Below are 15,451 nucleotides of genomic sequence, written 5' to 3'. Positions count from 1 at the left end.
TTTTAAATCTTTCCTCAGATGGAAGCTGTTCATACCCTTCATCATTTTTTGTTGCCCTTCTCTGTATCTTTTCCATTTTTAATGTATCTTTTTTGAGCTGGGGAACCAGAACAGCAAGCAGTATCCAGGTGTATGCATACCATGGACTTATAGATGTTACTTTATAAAGAATTGCTCTATATATTTGTATTGTTACGACAAGCCCCTTTCAGTGATCATCTGTCTTCTCACTTTTATTATAATGATTCTCTGTCCTTGCAGTAATATGGGTAGGGCCCTACCAAATTCACCACCATGAAAAAGACATCATGGACCTTGAAATCTGGGCTTTTGTATGCTTTTACCGTATACTGTACAGATTTCATGGGCGAGACCTGCATTCCTCAAATTGGGGGTCCTGAACCAAGAAGTAGGTTCAGGGGGGTTGCAAAGTTATTTTAAGGAGGTGTCACAGTGTTGCCACCCTTACTTCTGCGCTGCCTTCAGAGCTGAACAGCCAGAGAGCAGCAGCTGTTGGTCCAGCACCCCACCAGCAGTAGCGCAGAAGGTAAGGATGGCAATACCATACTATGCCGCCCTTACTTCTGCACTGCTGCCTTCAGAACTGGGCAGCCGGAGAGAGGCGGCTGCTGACAGAGGGCCCAGCTCTGCAGACAGCAATGCAAAAATAAGGGTGGCAATACCATACCATGCTATCCGTACTTCTGCGCTACTGCTGACGGCAATTCTGCCTTCAGAGCTGGGCTCCTGGCCAGCAGCCGCAGCTGCCCAGCTCCGAAGGCAGCGCTGCAGCCAGCAGCAACTCAGAAGTAAGGGTAGCAGTATTGCAACACTCCATACAATAACTTTACGATGACGCCCCCCAACTCCTTTTTTGGTCAGGACCCCTACAATTACAACACATGAAATTTCAGATTTAAATAGCTGAAATCATTAAATTTACAATTTTTTAAATTCCTATGATGGTGAAATTGACCAAAATGGACCATGAATATGGGGCCTAATATGGATCTTCTCTTCGCATTGACAATTCTGATCTATAAATATATGGGAAATCTTGGTTATTGTTAGCATTAATGTTTACATCATCATGGGCCATACAACATGTAATAAATAGCACCTGGACTTTCATATTACATTCAAGAAGTTGTAATTATTTAACAATGACTCTCTTCCGCACTGATGTCTCTTAAAGGTCCCACAAGAACTCATTAAATTGTAATAAATCACCAAAATAGGATGACCTGGTAAGGTCTGAAAATGTGCTCACTGCCCTTTCCCTTCGAGCCTAATGCTGTAGTTAGCCTGTGAAATCAAATGTCACAGCATCTTGTCTTCAGTTTATTTTTGAGAGGAGTAGTTGAATTGGGATATGTGTTTATCCCACCAAACTGTCAGCATTTTAACTTCAGTGTGGCTCCTCTTCCTTTGATTGTTGGGCTTTCTCTTGAACATGAAGGATTTGCAAATTTACCTCTTTCAGTTTGTGCCTGGAAACTCACTCAGACTGCAACAATGGTTTCTGCCTCCTTTTGAGATTGGCTGATGCTGGAAAGACAAGGTGAATGAGGTAATACCTTTTATTTGACTAATTTCTCTTGGTGAGACAAGCTTTTGAGCTTGCACAGAGCTTTGAGTAAGTTTCTGAGACCTGAAGAAGAGCTCTGTTTATGCTTGAAAGCTTCTCTCACACCAACAGCAGTTGGTCTAAGAAAAGCTATTACCTCTCTCACCTTGTCTATAATATCCTGGGACTGTCAGCTACAACACTGCATACATGGAATGATGCTGTCACTTTTGCATGTTAAGAAGGCAGATACTCAGACAGATGTTCTCTGATCATACACCTCTTTTGGATTCTAGAGTAATCTTGCTTCTTCAGTACTAGGACTGATGAATGCCGGGGAACCTTTATGGCTGGCCAATTCACAAGTGCAGTGAATTTTTCATTGTCTCCAGAATAGGAAAATGATCAAAGAACTGGCATTAGTATACTAATAACAAACAAATGTACAGCGTGTATTCCTTAACATTTAAGAGAGAACCCAGGTCTCCAGTTGATGAACTCTAGGGGTAGAAAGGGAATAGTTGACTATATTCTGTTTTACTAAATATAAGGTGAGGAATGTCTATTTGGGTGAAATGTGGGTCATTTTGAGACCAGAGCAAAATCTCGCCTTAAAATAGAGAGCACTTTTGCATTAATGTAGCTCTGCATAATGATAGGACACTCTATGTTCATAAAATAAAAGATGCTGAGAAAAATTAAACAAGTTTTTACTGATGGAATGTTGAGAACGCTGCTGCTGATTATGCAGAGTGGACTGAATTCTTAAAAAAAAAAAAAAAAAAAAAAAGGTTTTATAGTCTGCCTGCATATATTTTTGTCAGCATCTTGAGAACTATATGTGACATTTTGAATCTTCTCATATATATTCTTGATTAATGTTCCATTCAGAAAAGGAAATGTGCAATGCTGTTTTTTCCTCTCTGCCTCACTTAGAAATCACTCTTAATAGACCTGACTGCTATGATTTAAAAATAACCTCACTATTACATTAACCTGATTTCCTCTCTACCTCATTCTTTTGGACCTCTTGGTTTCAAACACCCAAGTAAAATGTGGTTTATAGATGTCTGATGGTGCCCTGGACTTTTTGTTGTTCAGCCATCTTGTGCTGCAATCGTAGCCATAATTCCTCCCTTGGCTCTCTTCTGGAAGGAAGATCTCAGCCTTCCCTGTGCCAATGCTCCATTTTTTATATCTAATCGGTCACTCTTTCTTTTTCTAGGCAACTTTGTGCATCTCCTTTTTAATACTGACAGCACATGATGAGACACTAAGAATTAGCCATTTATTATTCCTGAGTCAGCAAAGTGTTAACTCACTAAAAGTAGAAAGTCCTCTTGTCTCTGCAATAGCCTGGCCTGTTTTTAGACTCTTGAGCTGACACATGGTGCCAGCACTGGTCGATTAAGGTACAAAATGTTTTTTACAATTGTAACTTCATAAAATTGCAGTTTTTCGGCAATGAGATGTGAATGACTTTGCTGCTCAGTGGTTTGAGCATTGGCCTGCTAAACCCAGGGTTGTGAGTTCAATCTTGAGGGGGCCACTTAGGGATCTGGGGCAAAAATCAGTACTTGATGCTGCTAGTGAAGGCAGGGGACTGGACTCAATGACCTTTAAAGGTCCCTTCCAGCTTTAGGAGATAGGTATATCTCCAATTATTATTATTATTATTATTTTATTATTATAAACTGGGACAGCTATACCTATTGCACTCTTTGCTATGGAATCTTACCCAGCTCGCTCACAGCAGCCTTTCTGGACACCTGTTAGAATAACTGTATAATGACAGTTTTTTCTTATTTTACAGCCATTTAAAAGTATTTCAAAATTTTGAGCCTATTAATCTATTATAGATAAATAGGGATTCAAAAGTATTAGTTTTGGAAAATATCTCTTGAAATCCTATTTTCCATGCTACTAGTTGTAGTACTAGTTGTCTACTGTATGGTTGTTTATTTCTATTGCAGCTAGGGCTGTCAAGCAATTAATTACATGATTAATAATAGAATACCATTTATTTAAATATTTTTGGATGTTTTCTACATTTTCAAATATATTTATTTCAATTACAACACAGAATACAAAGTGTACAGTGCTCACTTTATATTTATTTTTATTACAAATATTTGCACTGTAAAAAAACAAATGAAATGGTATATTTCATTTCACCGAATATAAGTACTGTAGTGCAAGAAAGTCAAACTTACAAATGTAAAATTATGTGCTAAAAAAAATCTGAACTCAAAAATAAAACAATATAAAACTTTAGAACCTAAAGTCCACTTGGTCCTACTTTAGCCAATCACTCAGACAAACAAGTTTGGTTACAATTTGCCGGAGATAATGCTGCCGGTTTCTTGTTTACAACTTCACCTGAAAGTGAGAACAGGCATTCTCATGGCAGTGTTGTGTCACAAGATATTTACGTGCCAGATGTGCTAAACAGTCATATGTCCCTTCATTCTTCAAGCACCATTCCAGAGGACATGCGTCCATGCTGATGACAGGGTCTGCTCAATAATGGTCCAGAGCAGAGCGGACTGATGCATGTTCATTTTCATCATCTGAGTCAGGTGCCACCAGCAGAAAGGTGATTTTCTTTTTTGGTGGTTCAGGTTCTGTAGTTTCTGCATCGAAATGTTGCTCTTTTAAGACTTCTGAAAGCATGCTCCACACCTCGTCCCTCAGATATTGGAAGGAACTTCAGATTCTTAAACCTTGGGTCAAGTGCTTTAGCTATTTTTAGAAATCTCACATTGGTTCTTTCTTTGCATTTTATCAGATCTGCAGTGACAGTATTCATAAATCAGATGTGCTGAGTCATCATCCGAGACTGCTGTAACATGAAATATATGGCAGAATGCGGGTAAAACAGAACAGGAGACAGACATTTCTCCCCCAAGGAGTTCAGCCACAAATTTAATTAACACACTCTTTTTAATGAACATCACCAGCACGGAAGCATGTCCTCTGGAATGGTGGCTGAAGCATGAAGGGGCATATGAATGCTTAGCAATGCCTGCTATAAAAGTGCCATGCAAATACCCGTTCTCACTTTCAGGGGACATAAATAAGAAGGAAGCAGCAGTATCTCCTGTAAATGTAAACAAACTTGTTTGTCTTAGCGATTGGCTGAACAAGAATAGGACTGAGTGGACTTGTAGGCACTAAAGTTTTACATTGTTTTGTTTTTTGAGTGCAGTTATGTAACAAAAAATCTACATTTGTAAGTTGCACTTTCATAATAGAGATTGCACTACAGTACTTGTGAGGTGAACTGAAAAATACTTTTTTTGTTTATCATTTTTACGCTGCAAATATTTGTAATATAAAGTGAGCACTGTATATTTTTTGTATTCTGTGTTGTAATAGAAATCAATATTATAAAATGTAGAAAAAAATCCACAAATTTAATAAATTTCAATTTGGGATTCTATTGTTTAACAGTGTGATTAATTGTGATTTAATTTTTTTAATTGCAGTAAATTTTTTTGAGTTAATTGCATGAGTTAACTGCAATTAATCGACAGCCCTAATGGCCGCAGAACCTTATGGCCCCAAATCAGAATCAGATTCCCATTGTGTTGGCACTGTACAACACATACAACATTTACTTCCTTAAGAACTTATAATCTAAAAAGTTAATTTTATTTATCATCTAATGTATTGTTTGGCTGGTGACATTACGAGGTCCAGAGGTACATATGTTATGTAAGTTGCGAAGTATATAACGTAGGAGTATAAATTTCAGTGCCCTTATTGTTGTGATTCTGTCATATACCTCCATATACCATCCTTTTTATAGCCTTTTGAAAACAAATGATCGTTAAAATTCTTCCACTTTAAGATTTGGACGTTCTGATGAAGTACATAACTTTAATTTGCAAAGCTCACTGAACCCAAGTGAGCGTGCTTTCTCTGAAGATGACAGCGTACAATAGATTGCTTTGTACTCTTCTGTCAGAGGGATAAAGGAGTAAAACAAGGGTTCAGTTATTTGTGTGCTAGAAGGGCAGTGGTTATCTGGCAATATGACAGGTTTGCTAATGGTACCTGACAGGAGTGTCACAAAGGAATAATTGTAAAGAACCTTTCTGTAACATAATACGTTAAGTGGAACACCACGAATGCAGGATCCCATTTGACAATGGATCTAGTTTAGATGCATAACCTATTTGTTTACTTCTGACAGGAAGTGTTGTTATTGCCTGATTTTAATGGCGTTTGGGGGATGGGTCTATCAACAGATATTTACTTAATTGTAATGTAATACTTTGCAGTTTAACATCACTTTCTTATCCTATCTATAGATCTCAAAGCACTTTTCAGAGATATTATTGCCTTTTTACAAGTGGTGTAACACAGGCATAGTGGCTGTGGCTCAAGGTGACACATCTAGTCAAGTGGCTCTCAACCTTTCCAGACTGCTGTACCCCTTTCAGGAGTCTGATTTGTCTAGCGTACCCCAAGTTACACCTCACTTAAAAGCTACTTACACATAAAAATACAGAAGTGTCACAGCACGCTGTTATTGAAAAATTGCTTACTTTCTCCCTTTTACCATATAATTATAAAATAAATCAATTGGAATATAAATATTGTACTATACATTTCAGTGTATAGTATATAGGGCAGTATAAACAAGTCATTGTATGAAATTTTAGTTTGTACTGACTTCATGAGTGCTTCTTATGTAGCCTGTTGTAAAACTAGGCAAATATCTAGATGAGTTGATGTACCCCCTGAAAGACCCCTGTGTATCCCAGGGGTCCCTGGTTGAGAACCACTCATCTAGTCAGTGATGGTGAGAATTAGGGATGGAACACGAGTTCTTATTCTCTGACCTGGGCTCATTCTGTTACAAAACAGCTGCCCCTCATGATTAACTTGACTAGCTGATTTTCTTGATTATTATATATTTTGCTACTCTGATTATTAAGATGTGATTTTTCTCAATTGCAGCAGCCAAATACGGCAACAATACCTTAAAGAGAGTTTTGTAGAGAGAGCGTTAATTATTTAAATGATTTCGAAACGTAGTTTTATCTTAACCGTTTTTATTTTAAACTGCAAAAATCTGTCAACATAGATAAGTCAGTAGACGGTGCTCCAGAAAAATCCATTTGCACAGTAGAAAGCTAAAGACCTTTTAAGTGGGGAAGGAAATGGGTTCTATTGTACGGCAGCACTTTTTTTTGTGTGTACCATTTGTTGTAAACTGCCGGAAGCATAAAGGCGGATCCTTAGTCCATGTGCTAGTTATCCCATTAAATACCAAAAACAGGTAGGCAAAGCACATAGTTAACAGACTCTAGTTGCAAACAATTTGACCTATTATTAAATTTCAAGTCATCTCAAACTCTGTATTCAATGTTCTCACACACCCCTTATGGTCATGGTTGGGACAAATATTCTATAAGGAATTTTGAAATGGAATCACTATGATGACAGTTCACATTTTTGTTGTGCTTCCAACTTTGGTGGAGCTGTTCTGCTTTTAACTGTTGGAGCTGACCACTGTACTGCAGTAATGGGTAGCTCTTGAATCATGGGCTTTGAGAGTCACTGCTTGGTTGGGTGCATGTGGCATCTCCCAGTACAAAATAAGAAACTGCTGCTGAAGTGCACGTGCAGTTTTTAATGGTAGGGACTTAGTTCAAATGTTGTTGTTTTTTAAATCTGGTGTGGACAGGCTTTACAGAACAGTCATTAGAATCCTGGGAGAATTTGTAAATCCAAAATTTGTGTGTTGGATTTATTTTCTTTCAATTTGCAAATCTGTAATAGGATTTATAGCTCCAAAGTGGGATTTATAAACTTTCATCAGGGTTTGTAAATCAGTTTTCTTATAAATCAATAAATCAAATATTTGCTTATTTAAGAAATAAAGAAGCTAAATCTAAGGATGCAAGATAAAAGTTTGCAAATCAGAACAATAATTTTAAGACTTCCTGACACAGTTTACACATTTGAAATAAAATATCTGGCTTTATTATTTGTGGATTAATACAACCTTACATGATTTTCTGATTAGTGATGAGCACATTGGTGATGCAGGCAACATTTAATCTCCAGCTGGGTTCTGAGTTGATTATATAGTCACCTGGATTGTACAGTTTCTCTCCACTATCTGCTTGTGAAGCAGTTAAAAGCACTGTAAGATGTGATTTTTTTAAAGTTTTTTTATTTTATTTTATTTTATTTTTTTAAAGCCCAGTTTGCCAATACTTTTTGTATGGTATTCTGCAGTTGTCTCTCCCATTAAACTATAGGCAGTATGCTATTATTCAGTTCCTGGGCCATTCTACTCATTCTGTCCATTCCCATAAAATGGTTTGGAAAGTCAATAGTCCTTAGCATTGCATCTGTTGTGGCCAGTAATCCTCAGCACTTTAGTACTTCACCTATGTTTTTCTTACCGTCAGAAGTAGACGACACTAAGATTGATGTTGCACTTATGCTTCTTCATGGGCTTACGTGTTCTTTGACGCATAAATATGGGTTGGCTAAAAGTATTCTGCTCTTAGCTTTTAGTGAAGTTTTAAAGTCTTAACATTTCATCTGTCCTGCATAAAAGGGCTGAGTCTTGTCACAAGGACTCTTGTTCATTGTCAACAGACTGGTGGAAATCCAGGAACCAGATCATCAGCTGGTTATAAAACAGCATAGCTCTAAGTCCATGGAGCTATACCAATTTACATCAGCTGAGGATCTGGCCCTGGGAGCATGCAGCTTTTCTATCTAGTCTAGTGCTTTTGAATAAACTAATTTATAGCTTCCTTTCTATTTTAGATTTTGCAGAGATGTTTACTGCAGTGAAATGCAGTTTAGTTGATAAGAGCATCATCTTAAATGTTTTTTGCAAGTTTTGCATTAATTGTTTTCTTATTTTAAAGGAAAAGTGATCAACAAAGACTTGCGTCACTACCTGAGCCTGCAGTTCCAGAAAGGCTCAATAGACCATAAACTCCAACAGGTGATCAGAGACAATCTTTACCTGAGAACCATCCCATGTAAGTATGCAGAGTGCTAGCATAAATTAATCTATTTCAGTTAAATTCTGCATAACTCAAGAATCCTGTAAGCTTTTTTCCTTTGATCCTATGTTGTTTCACATTTCCACCCTTTTAGTGGGGATTCCTTTGCATAAAGGCTATTTTTAGGTAGGGTCTTTGTTAGAACATTTCTCAATATGGATTCTAAGTTAACTAGAGATGCAATGGAAAATTAGTCTATTGATAACCATATTTATTATATATTAAAGGATTGACAAACCAGCAAAAATGTCAAAATTCCAAGTTCAGAGGACTTAGAGTATGTATATTTTTTTAAACTCATTGATACTGCCTCTAAAAAACATTAAAGAATGCAACAGATGAAGATTTCATTTTCGCATAAGAGTAAGTAAACCTGAGGGGATGGGGTGAAACATCATTACCATAACTAGTATAATATAACTCTCACCACTTACTTTGTGGCAGTCTCTCTCGCACACGCACACACCCACCTAGCCAGTTTTGTGGTTTATCACAAAGGGGAGATTTAATACCTCCAGGTGACCACTTGTAGATAGACTGGGTGTTAGAGAAAACAGAAAGGAGAGAAGAGAGAATAATTGTAGAAGAGCTGTTTGTGAGGAAGGAGACTCTGCTGGAACATAACCAAGCGGGGTGCACAAGGGAAGTTATGGGTGCACCTGTAACATATCTGAGCCTGAAATTTAGTGGGCTGGAGGAGGGACCTGTAGCATGGCCCAGTGATTAGGGAAAGGAGGAGCAGCCTTCCTAAACTGGAATAGGCACAGTAGAGTTGCAGAGCAAGCATTAATGAGAGGATACCATGGGATGAGCCTTACCTCTTGATCCACTATAGGCTGGAATGGCTGGCATCTCGTAGTATTTCCCTATCCATACAGCCCACCTGCTAACACGTCTTCAGCCAGGAATCATTAAGAGGTTGCTGCTCCGGCAGCCTGAGTGAAAAGACATTATCTTGTCAATTTCTCTCATTTCAGTCACCCATCACTGATCAGCTTCAAAGGCTCTTACAAATATGGTTAAAATGCTTGATGCTGATTGCCTGCTTGTATGTTATTACTGGGCTCTTAGACTTTACCGAGGCTAAAATTGTTCATTGGAGCAGTGCATTTTCAGCTCATTATCTTACTTAATTACTAAAAAAACAAACTATTCAGTGTACTTTTGATGCAAGAATATTTACTATTTAATTAACAAACAAGCCAAGGCAAAGCTTTACTGAAGTGAATGGTTTTCTAGTGGCAACAGAGACTGTGTGGCATGCACATGGCATTCAGTAAATGACTGATATAGGACAGTTCTGACAAAACATAAGGTCTGAAGCAACTCATTTTTATTCACTAATATGAATGCTAATGGATATTGAACACCATTTTACATTTCTAAATGCAATCTGAATTTTTTTAAGGAGTCATGAGGACCCAATTGGGTAATCATAGCTTTTAGAACCACTACAAACTGACAGCTTGGATAAAAATAATATACTTTCCAGCTTATCAGAGGGTATCTTTCAGTTTGAAGAACATCTCCACAATTACTGAAATACCTGTCTGTGCGATGCTTTTCACGTTATCATGCCATTCCATTTCTCAGTTATCCAAAAGTCACACTGTACCTTCCATATGAGATATTTACTCATTAGAACGACTGATCAAATAAAAATTGTGAAGTATTTTTACTTAAAAACTTGAATGATATTAAATTAACATGGCACACATTAAATTAATATAAAACTGGCTGATAGGTCTCAAAATGTAATCGTAAATAGGGAATCGTCATCAAGCAGATGTGTTTCCAACAGGGATCCATTTTTCACCCTATGCTTTTTCCTATTTTTATCAATGACCTGGAAGAAAGCACAAAATCTACACTGATAAAGGTTGCAGATGACCCGAAAATATGGGGGAATGGTAAATAATTAAGAAGACAAGTCATTGTTTCAGGGCGATCTGGATCACTTGGTAAACTGGGCATAAACATTATGCTTTGTAATACAGATTAATGTGAATGTATACATGTAGGAACAAAGAACATGGGCTATAATTACCAGAGGAGGATTATGCAGGGAAGCAGTGAGTCTGAAAGTATTTGGGTGTCGTGGTAGATAATCAGCTGAACATGAACTCCCAGTGTCACACGATGGCCAAAAGAACTAATGGGATCCTGGGATCACAAACAGGGGAATCTCAAGTAAGGGAAGAGAAGTTACTTTACCACCATATTTGGCACTGGTGCGATGGCTGCTGGAATACGGTGACCAGTTCTAGTGCTCACAATTCAAGAAAGATTTGGTAAATTGGAGATGGGTTCAGGAAGAGCCATGAGAATAATTAAAATATTAGAAAAGTGTCTCGTAGTGATAGATTGAGCTCTGAGAGTCTTATTTGGCTTACCAAAAGAGAGGATAAGGGGTGACTTGATTACAGTCTGTGAATATCTACATGGAGAACAAATATTTAATAGGCTCTTCAGTCTATCAGAGAAAGGTTTAAACTGATCTGGTGCTGGAAATTGAAACTAGACAAATTCAGAGTGGAAATGAGGTATAAATTTTTAACAGTGTGTAATAAACTGCTGGAACAATTTACTACATGTCATGGCAGATTCTCCATCACTGACTATTTTTAAATCAAAATCAGATGCTTTTCTAAAAGCATATTTTTCTAGGACTTATTTTGGAAGTTCTATGGCCTGTGTTATAGGGGAGGTCAGATTAGATGATCACAGTGGTCCTTTCTTGCCTTAGAATCTATTAATTACATGTTAAAGCATTTTTTGTTGTAGCTTCATACATGGTTTTTTAACACATTTTTTATTTACCAATTATTTTGTGACCAGTGTAATTAATGGCTTAGGTCTTTGCAAGTTGATGAGTGGTTCTAACATTCAGCATGCCAAGGATTACACCAGGGAAGATAAAATAGCCACTTAATCTTATGAGTAAAATGAATGAGGAGTTAAAAAAAAAAATCAGTGTAATGGAAATGAGGTTCATTTACTAACAGAGCTGTTCACATTGTTCATTGGAGTAAAATTGACAAGTATTTTTAAAAGATTGAGGTTAAACAAGATGGTATGCAATAATGAATCATTGTAATCCTTGCTTCAGGAGTGCGTTAATCACGCTTATGTTAACTAAAACTTCCTTGTTTGCTAGACTTGTATGTTTTGAACATTTCTTAATTAGCATGACCAGTTTGCTGGATTGCTTTGAAAGTTTAGTTTTTTTGCTATCCAGCATTGTTTACTTACTGGAAGACTCATGCAGTGGCAACACCACATTCCAGGCTCTATGATAATTTACATACTTGGGTCACATTCGGAATTATGAAAGCAGAAATGAATTCATCTAATAATAGAGTACAGGCATACAAATGACTGAAAAGACTGAAATAAATTTGATCCAACTCAATTATGTAATAGGTGGTCAGAAATCAATTTTGCTTTGTTAGTGACGACATTATACTAAATTTCCAAGAACATTCAAGAGAAATTAAGGAAATGATACATCGTCATAATGGTGGCAGACTATATACAGCTATTCCACAACCCCTCAAAAAACTCAATTAATATTGCTTGGCCCAGGTCTTCACACTTGCTGTGAGCCTGACTGATTTACTGTACAGAAATTGGTGAACATTTTTTTCTCACGTCACCTCATCCTCCAGCTTTTATTGTCTGTCTTCCTCTCTTATCATAATTTCTAATTTCTAAAACTCTCTCTTCCTCCTAAAATCATAGCATGATGATTGATGCTCCCTCATTACCTCCAGTTTTCATCTTTTCAGTGGTGTGTGACTGTATGCTGATATAGCTCAGCATGCTATAACACTATCTTATTCTTTAAATAATACTGCTTTATAGCAAGTTACATACAAGTCATTTTCATTATAATAATGGTTTTGCCTTATCTTTAATTGCTTCTCATTAGGTAACTCCTGCCAGCCGTAACTTTGCTTTCAATTAATGCTACGCATTGTGAAATTAGGAACACCCACATGTATGAATACCAATACTGCAGAATGGAAATCACTGATCTAACAAGTGAATAATTTGTTTGAGGAAAGAAACATTGATTAGAAAACTCATTAAAAAAGGACAAAAAAGTCCACTGAGCTGTGTGAATAGTATGAGTAAAATACACCTCTCCTTTCCCTGTGAAATAAGAAGACCCTAGTAATGAAGTCAACAGGACCTCCTTTTCTACAGGTTCGGAGGTGTATTGATACGGTATGTGGTTCTAGGGGTATAGTATTGCAGCTCTGTAAACAGCAAAACCAAACTCCAGTCTGATCACTACCATGTCTCCAAGAACAAAAAGCCCAAGATTTTAAAAAATGAGGTCTTAAATTTAAACTTAGGCTCCTAACTCAGTACTTAACCACCAAATAAGTGACCTGATTTTCAACAATGCTGCTCACTGAGAAGTTCTCACTGACTTCAGTGGAATAGGCTGGGGTGCTGAGCACCACCGATAAATATCCCAAGGAAGTAATTTGCATAGGAAGACCTTTTCAGTCTGTGTGACTTCTTGTTATCTACAAAATTCACTGGGATTTATGTGCAGTTCATTGGCATATCAGAGACGAGGCACCAGACTGACCAAATCACTGTATGACCTCCTGTTTTAAAGGATGATATGCATGATGAGACACATCCAGGAAGGTGAAAGAGGAAATATTTGCCATTTCTTTTTGGTTAAGTAGAAATTACAATAAAAACTCAGGTTCACCAATGAATCTCATTTGTTTTTGGGGAGTAAGTCTTATTGAAATCTCATGCTAGTGTGTGGGTGTTCTTCCACACTGAATTTATCTTGTACTGTGGACTTCAAAAAAAATCTTTAGTTAAAATGAAGTAATTCAGGGAGTTGAAGTGAGTTAAGTTGATATTTAAAACTGTTTCAACATGTGTTCCTTCACACACCTAATGTTTCCATCACACAGGATAACATTCAGTTTGTGTCATCAGTCTGTGTACAAGGGGCACATGTTGCATGGTATCAAACTGTTTTTAATTAGTATTGTATAACACCTACATTCTCATCAGAACATTTACTATAAATTTTATGAGATGTCTACCGGCAAAAGTTAAATGCTAATTTTATGTGAATGAGCTAGCAAACAAGCTAGACAAAACTGTGAGATGAGAAAGTAATTGTAAATTTAAATTTTCATAAGATTATACCTCTCAATCTAAAGTGCTGTCATATACAGAAGTAGTGTGTTGGGGGATGGGGATCAAAGGCTTATGAATGTTTTGTGTCAATATTTGTCATATGGGCACAAAAGCAAAGTGATTATTTTATTTCATCTTAGCCAGATTAGAAAATTTAAATCTAATGGAATTCTTGACAAAGTGATCTTATGCTGAAGGGCAGAGGCTGTTGTCAATTGGTTGTATCTTGCATATTGAAATACGATAACTTTAAGCCATTTGAATGTTTTGGATTGATTATTGACTTGAAAAAAAAGTCCATTTGCCTTTATTCTTAAGATATTTCCACTTTCTACACTCAATATAAGATTAAAAGGCTTTTTCATTTAATAGATGCAGCTAAGATACATGTCAAAACATGTAACTGAAGTTGAAAGTTTTCATCATGACTAATATTTAAAACTGTTCTGGATTCATTAGAAATGAAGTTTGTCAAGTATCCCATGTACAATGTGATATGAAAAAATATATGCTTGTTGCCAGAATGTCAGTTTCAGATGATTTAAAGGTTGTGTGTGTAACCCTGAAACTAAATAGCAAGATAGTCTATTTCCTCATCTTTTGTCAGGAGACTCCATTCCTAGGGAAGTAGGATATTTTTACATAACTAACAGGATTCTGGACTTGACTTAGCAGGTAAATCAATCACTCATTAGCACACCCTCTCAAGGTAAAGTTAATTAAAAGGCTCTTGTACTACTTGTAGAAGTACCTGAGATGTTTTGGCTTCATTGGCTACTATTCCTATGGCTTTCATTGTATGTAAGCTTGTCAGCATTAGCAGTTATAGGAAAGATTTGAACATGACAATTGTAGAAAAATTTGAACCATTTTGTATTTGCTGTTGTTTTTCACTTGTCAGTTTAACAGATTATCAGAATTCTAAAGAGTATGAAATGGATGTAGAATTAACTGTTGTCTAAGGCAGTGCATAACCTACAATCATCTGACAAGTTGCCAAATGAAGTTCATGTTGTTTCTATTGTAACGATCAAGTTGTATATTTCTTATTTACTCAGGAATTTCCATAATTTGTATAGATTGGAAATTAAACTTTTTTTTAAAGTTACACTCCTAAAATGAAATTTGCTTCACCTGCATTAAAAACCCTTTGCAATCTGGTTTTATGTTGGTGAAATGAACATGAGCTGAGAGGAAAAATCTACCCTCAACCTAGGTTCAGGCCACCAGATTGCAGTGCAATGTACTCTCCTTTCTAAAATGGCTACTATTTAGCCTATATGCTGGAATTATAGTCTTCATTCCTCTGCACCATTTGTGTGGAGCGCTAGGGCTGCTAGCCACAAAGATGTGGCCACCCCTTGTCATTTTCTGTATTGGCCTATGAGAAGCTAGTGTAGATACCCCTTCACAACATGCAAACAGTGCAGAGGTCCTTCTGTGCAGCCTCTCAGCTTGCAGCTTCTGCTGCACAGGGCCATTAGGTGCTACAGAGACACATGAAAGGACCATCTCAGCAGGATGAAATTTGCCCTATTGGTGTAATTTGATACAATTTAAAAAAAAAACAAAAACAAAGCTATTCCATGCTGTTTGAGATTTATAGGAAGCAAAAGGCATCAGATAGTGGGGGAGTAGCTCCTTTATGGATTTGTATGACTTG

At 36.9% G+C, this 15,451-nt stretch overlaps 1 protein-coding gene across 5 annotated transcripts in view; it reads left to right on the top strand.

Annotated features, from left to right (window-relative positions):
* Positions 1 to 15,451, top strand: part of MAGI3 (membrane associated guanylate kinase, WW and PDZ domain containing 3) — a 226,513-nt gene that overhangs the window by 113,514 nt on the left and 97,548 nt on the right. For all 5 annotated transcript variants that reach the window (XR_007774572.1, XM_050954266.1, XM_050954265.1 and 2 more), the window contains exon 2: positions 8,470 to 8,586. Coding sequence is in view for 4 of the 5 variants with exons in the window: in XM_050954266.1 (XP_050810223.1) it covers positions 8,470 to 8,586 (117 nt within the window). In the remaining variant the exon portion in view is untranslated. The remainder of the gene's footprint in view (positions 1 to 8,469; positions 8,587 to 15,451) is intronic.

Source organism: Gopherus flavomarginatus, chromosome 5, assembly GCF_025201925.1.
Source record: "Gopherus flavomarginatus isolate rGopFla2 chromosome 5, rGopFla2.mat.asm, whole genome shotgun sequence".
Taxonomy (NCBI): Eukaryota; Metazoa; Chordata; order Testudines; family Testudinidae; genus Gopherus; species Gopherus flavomarginatus.
This window is presented reverse-complemented; position numbering and strand designations above follow the sequence as displayed.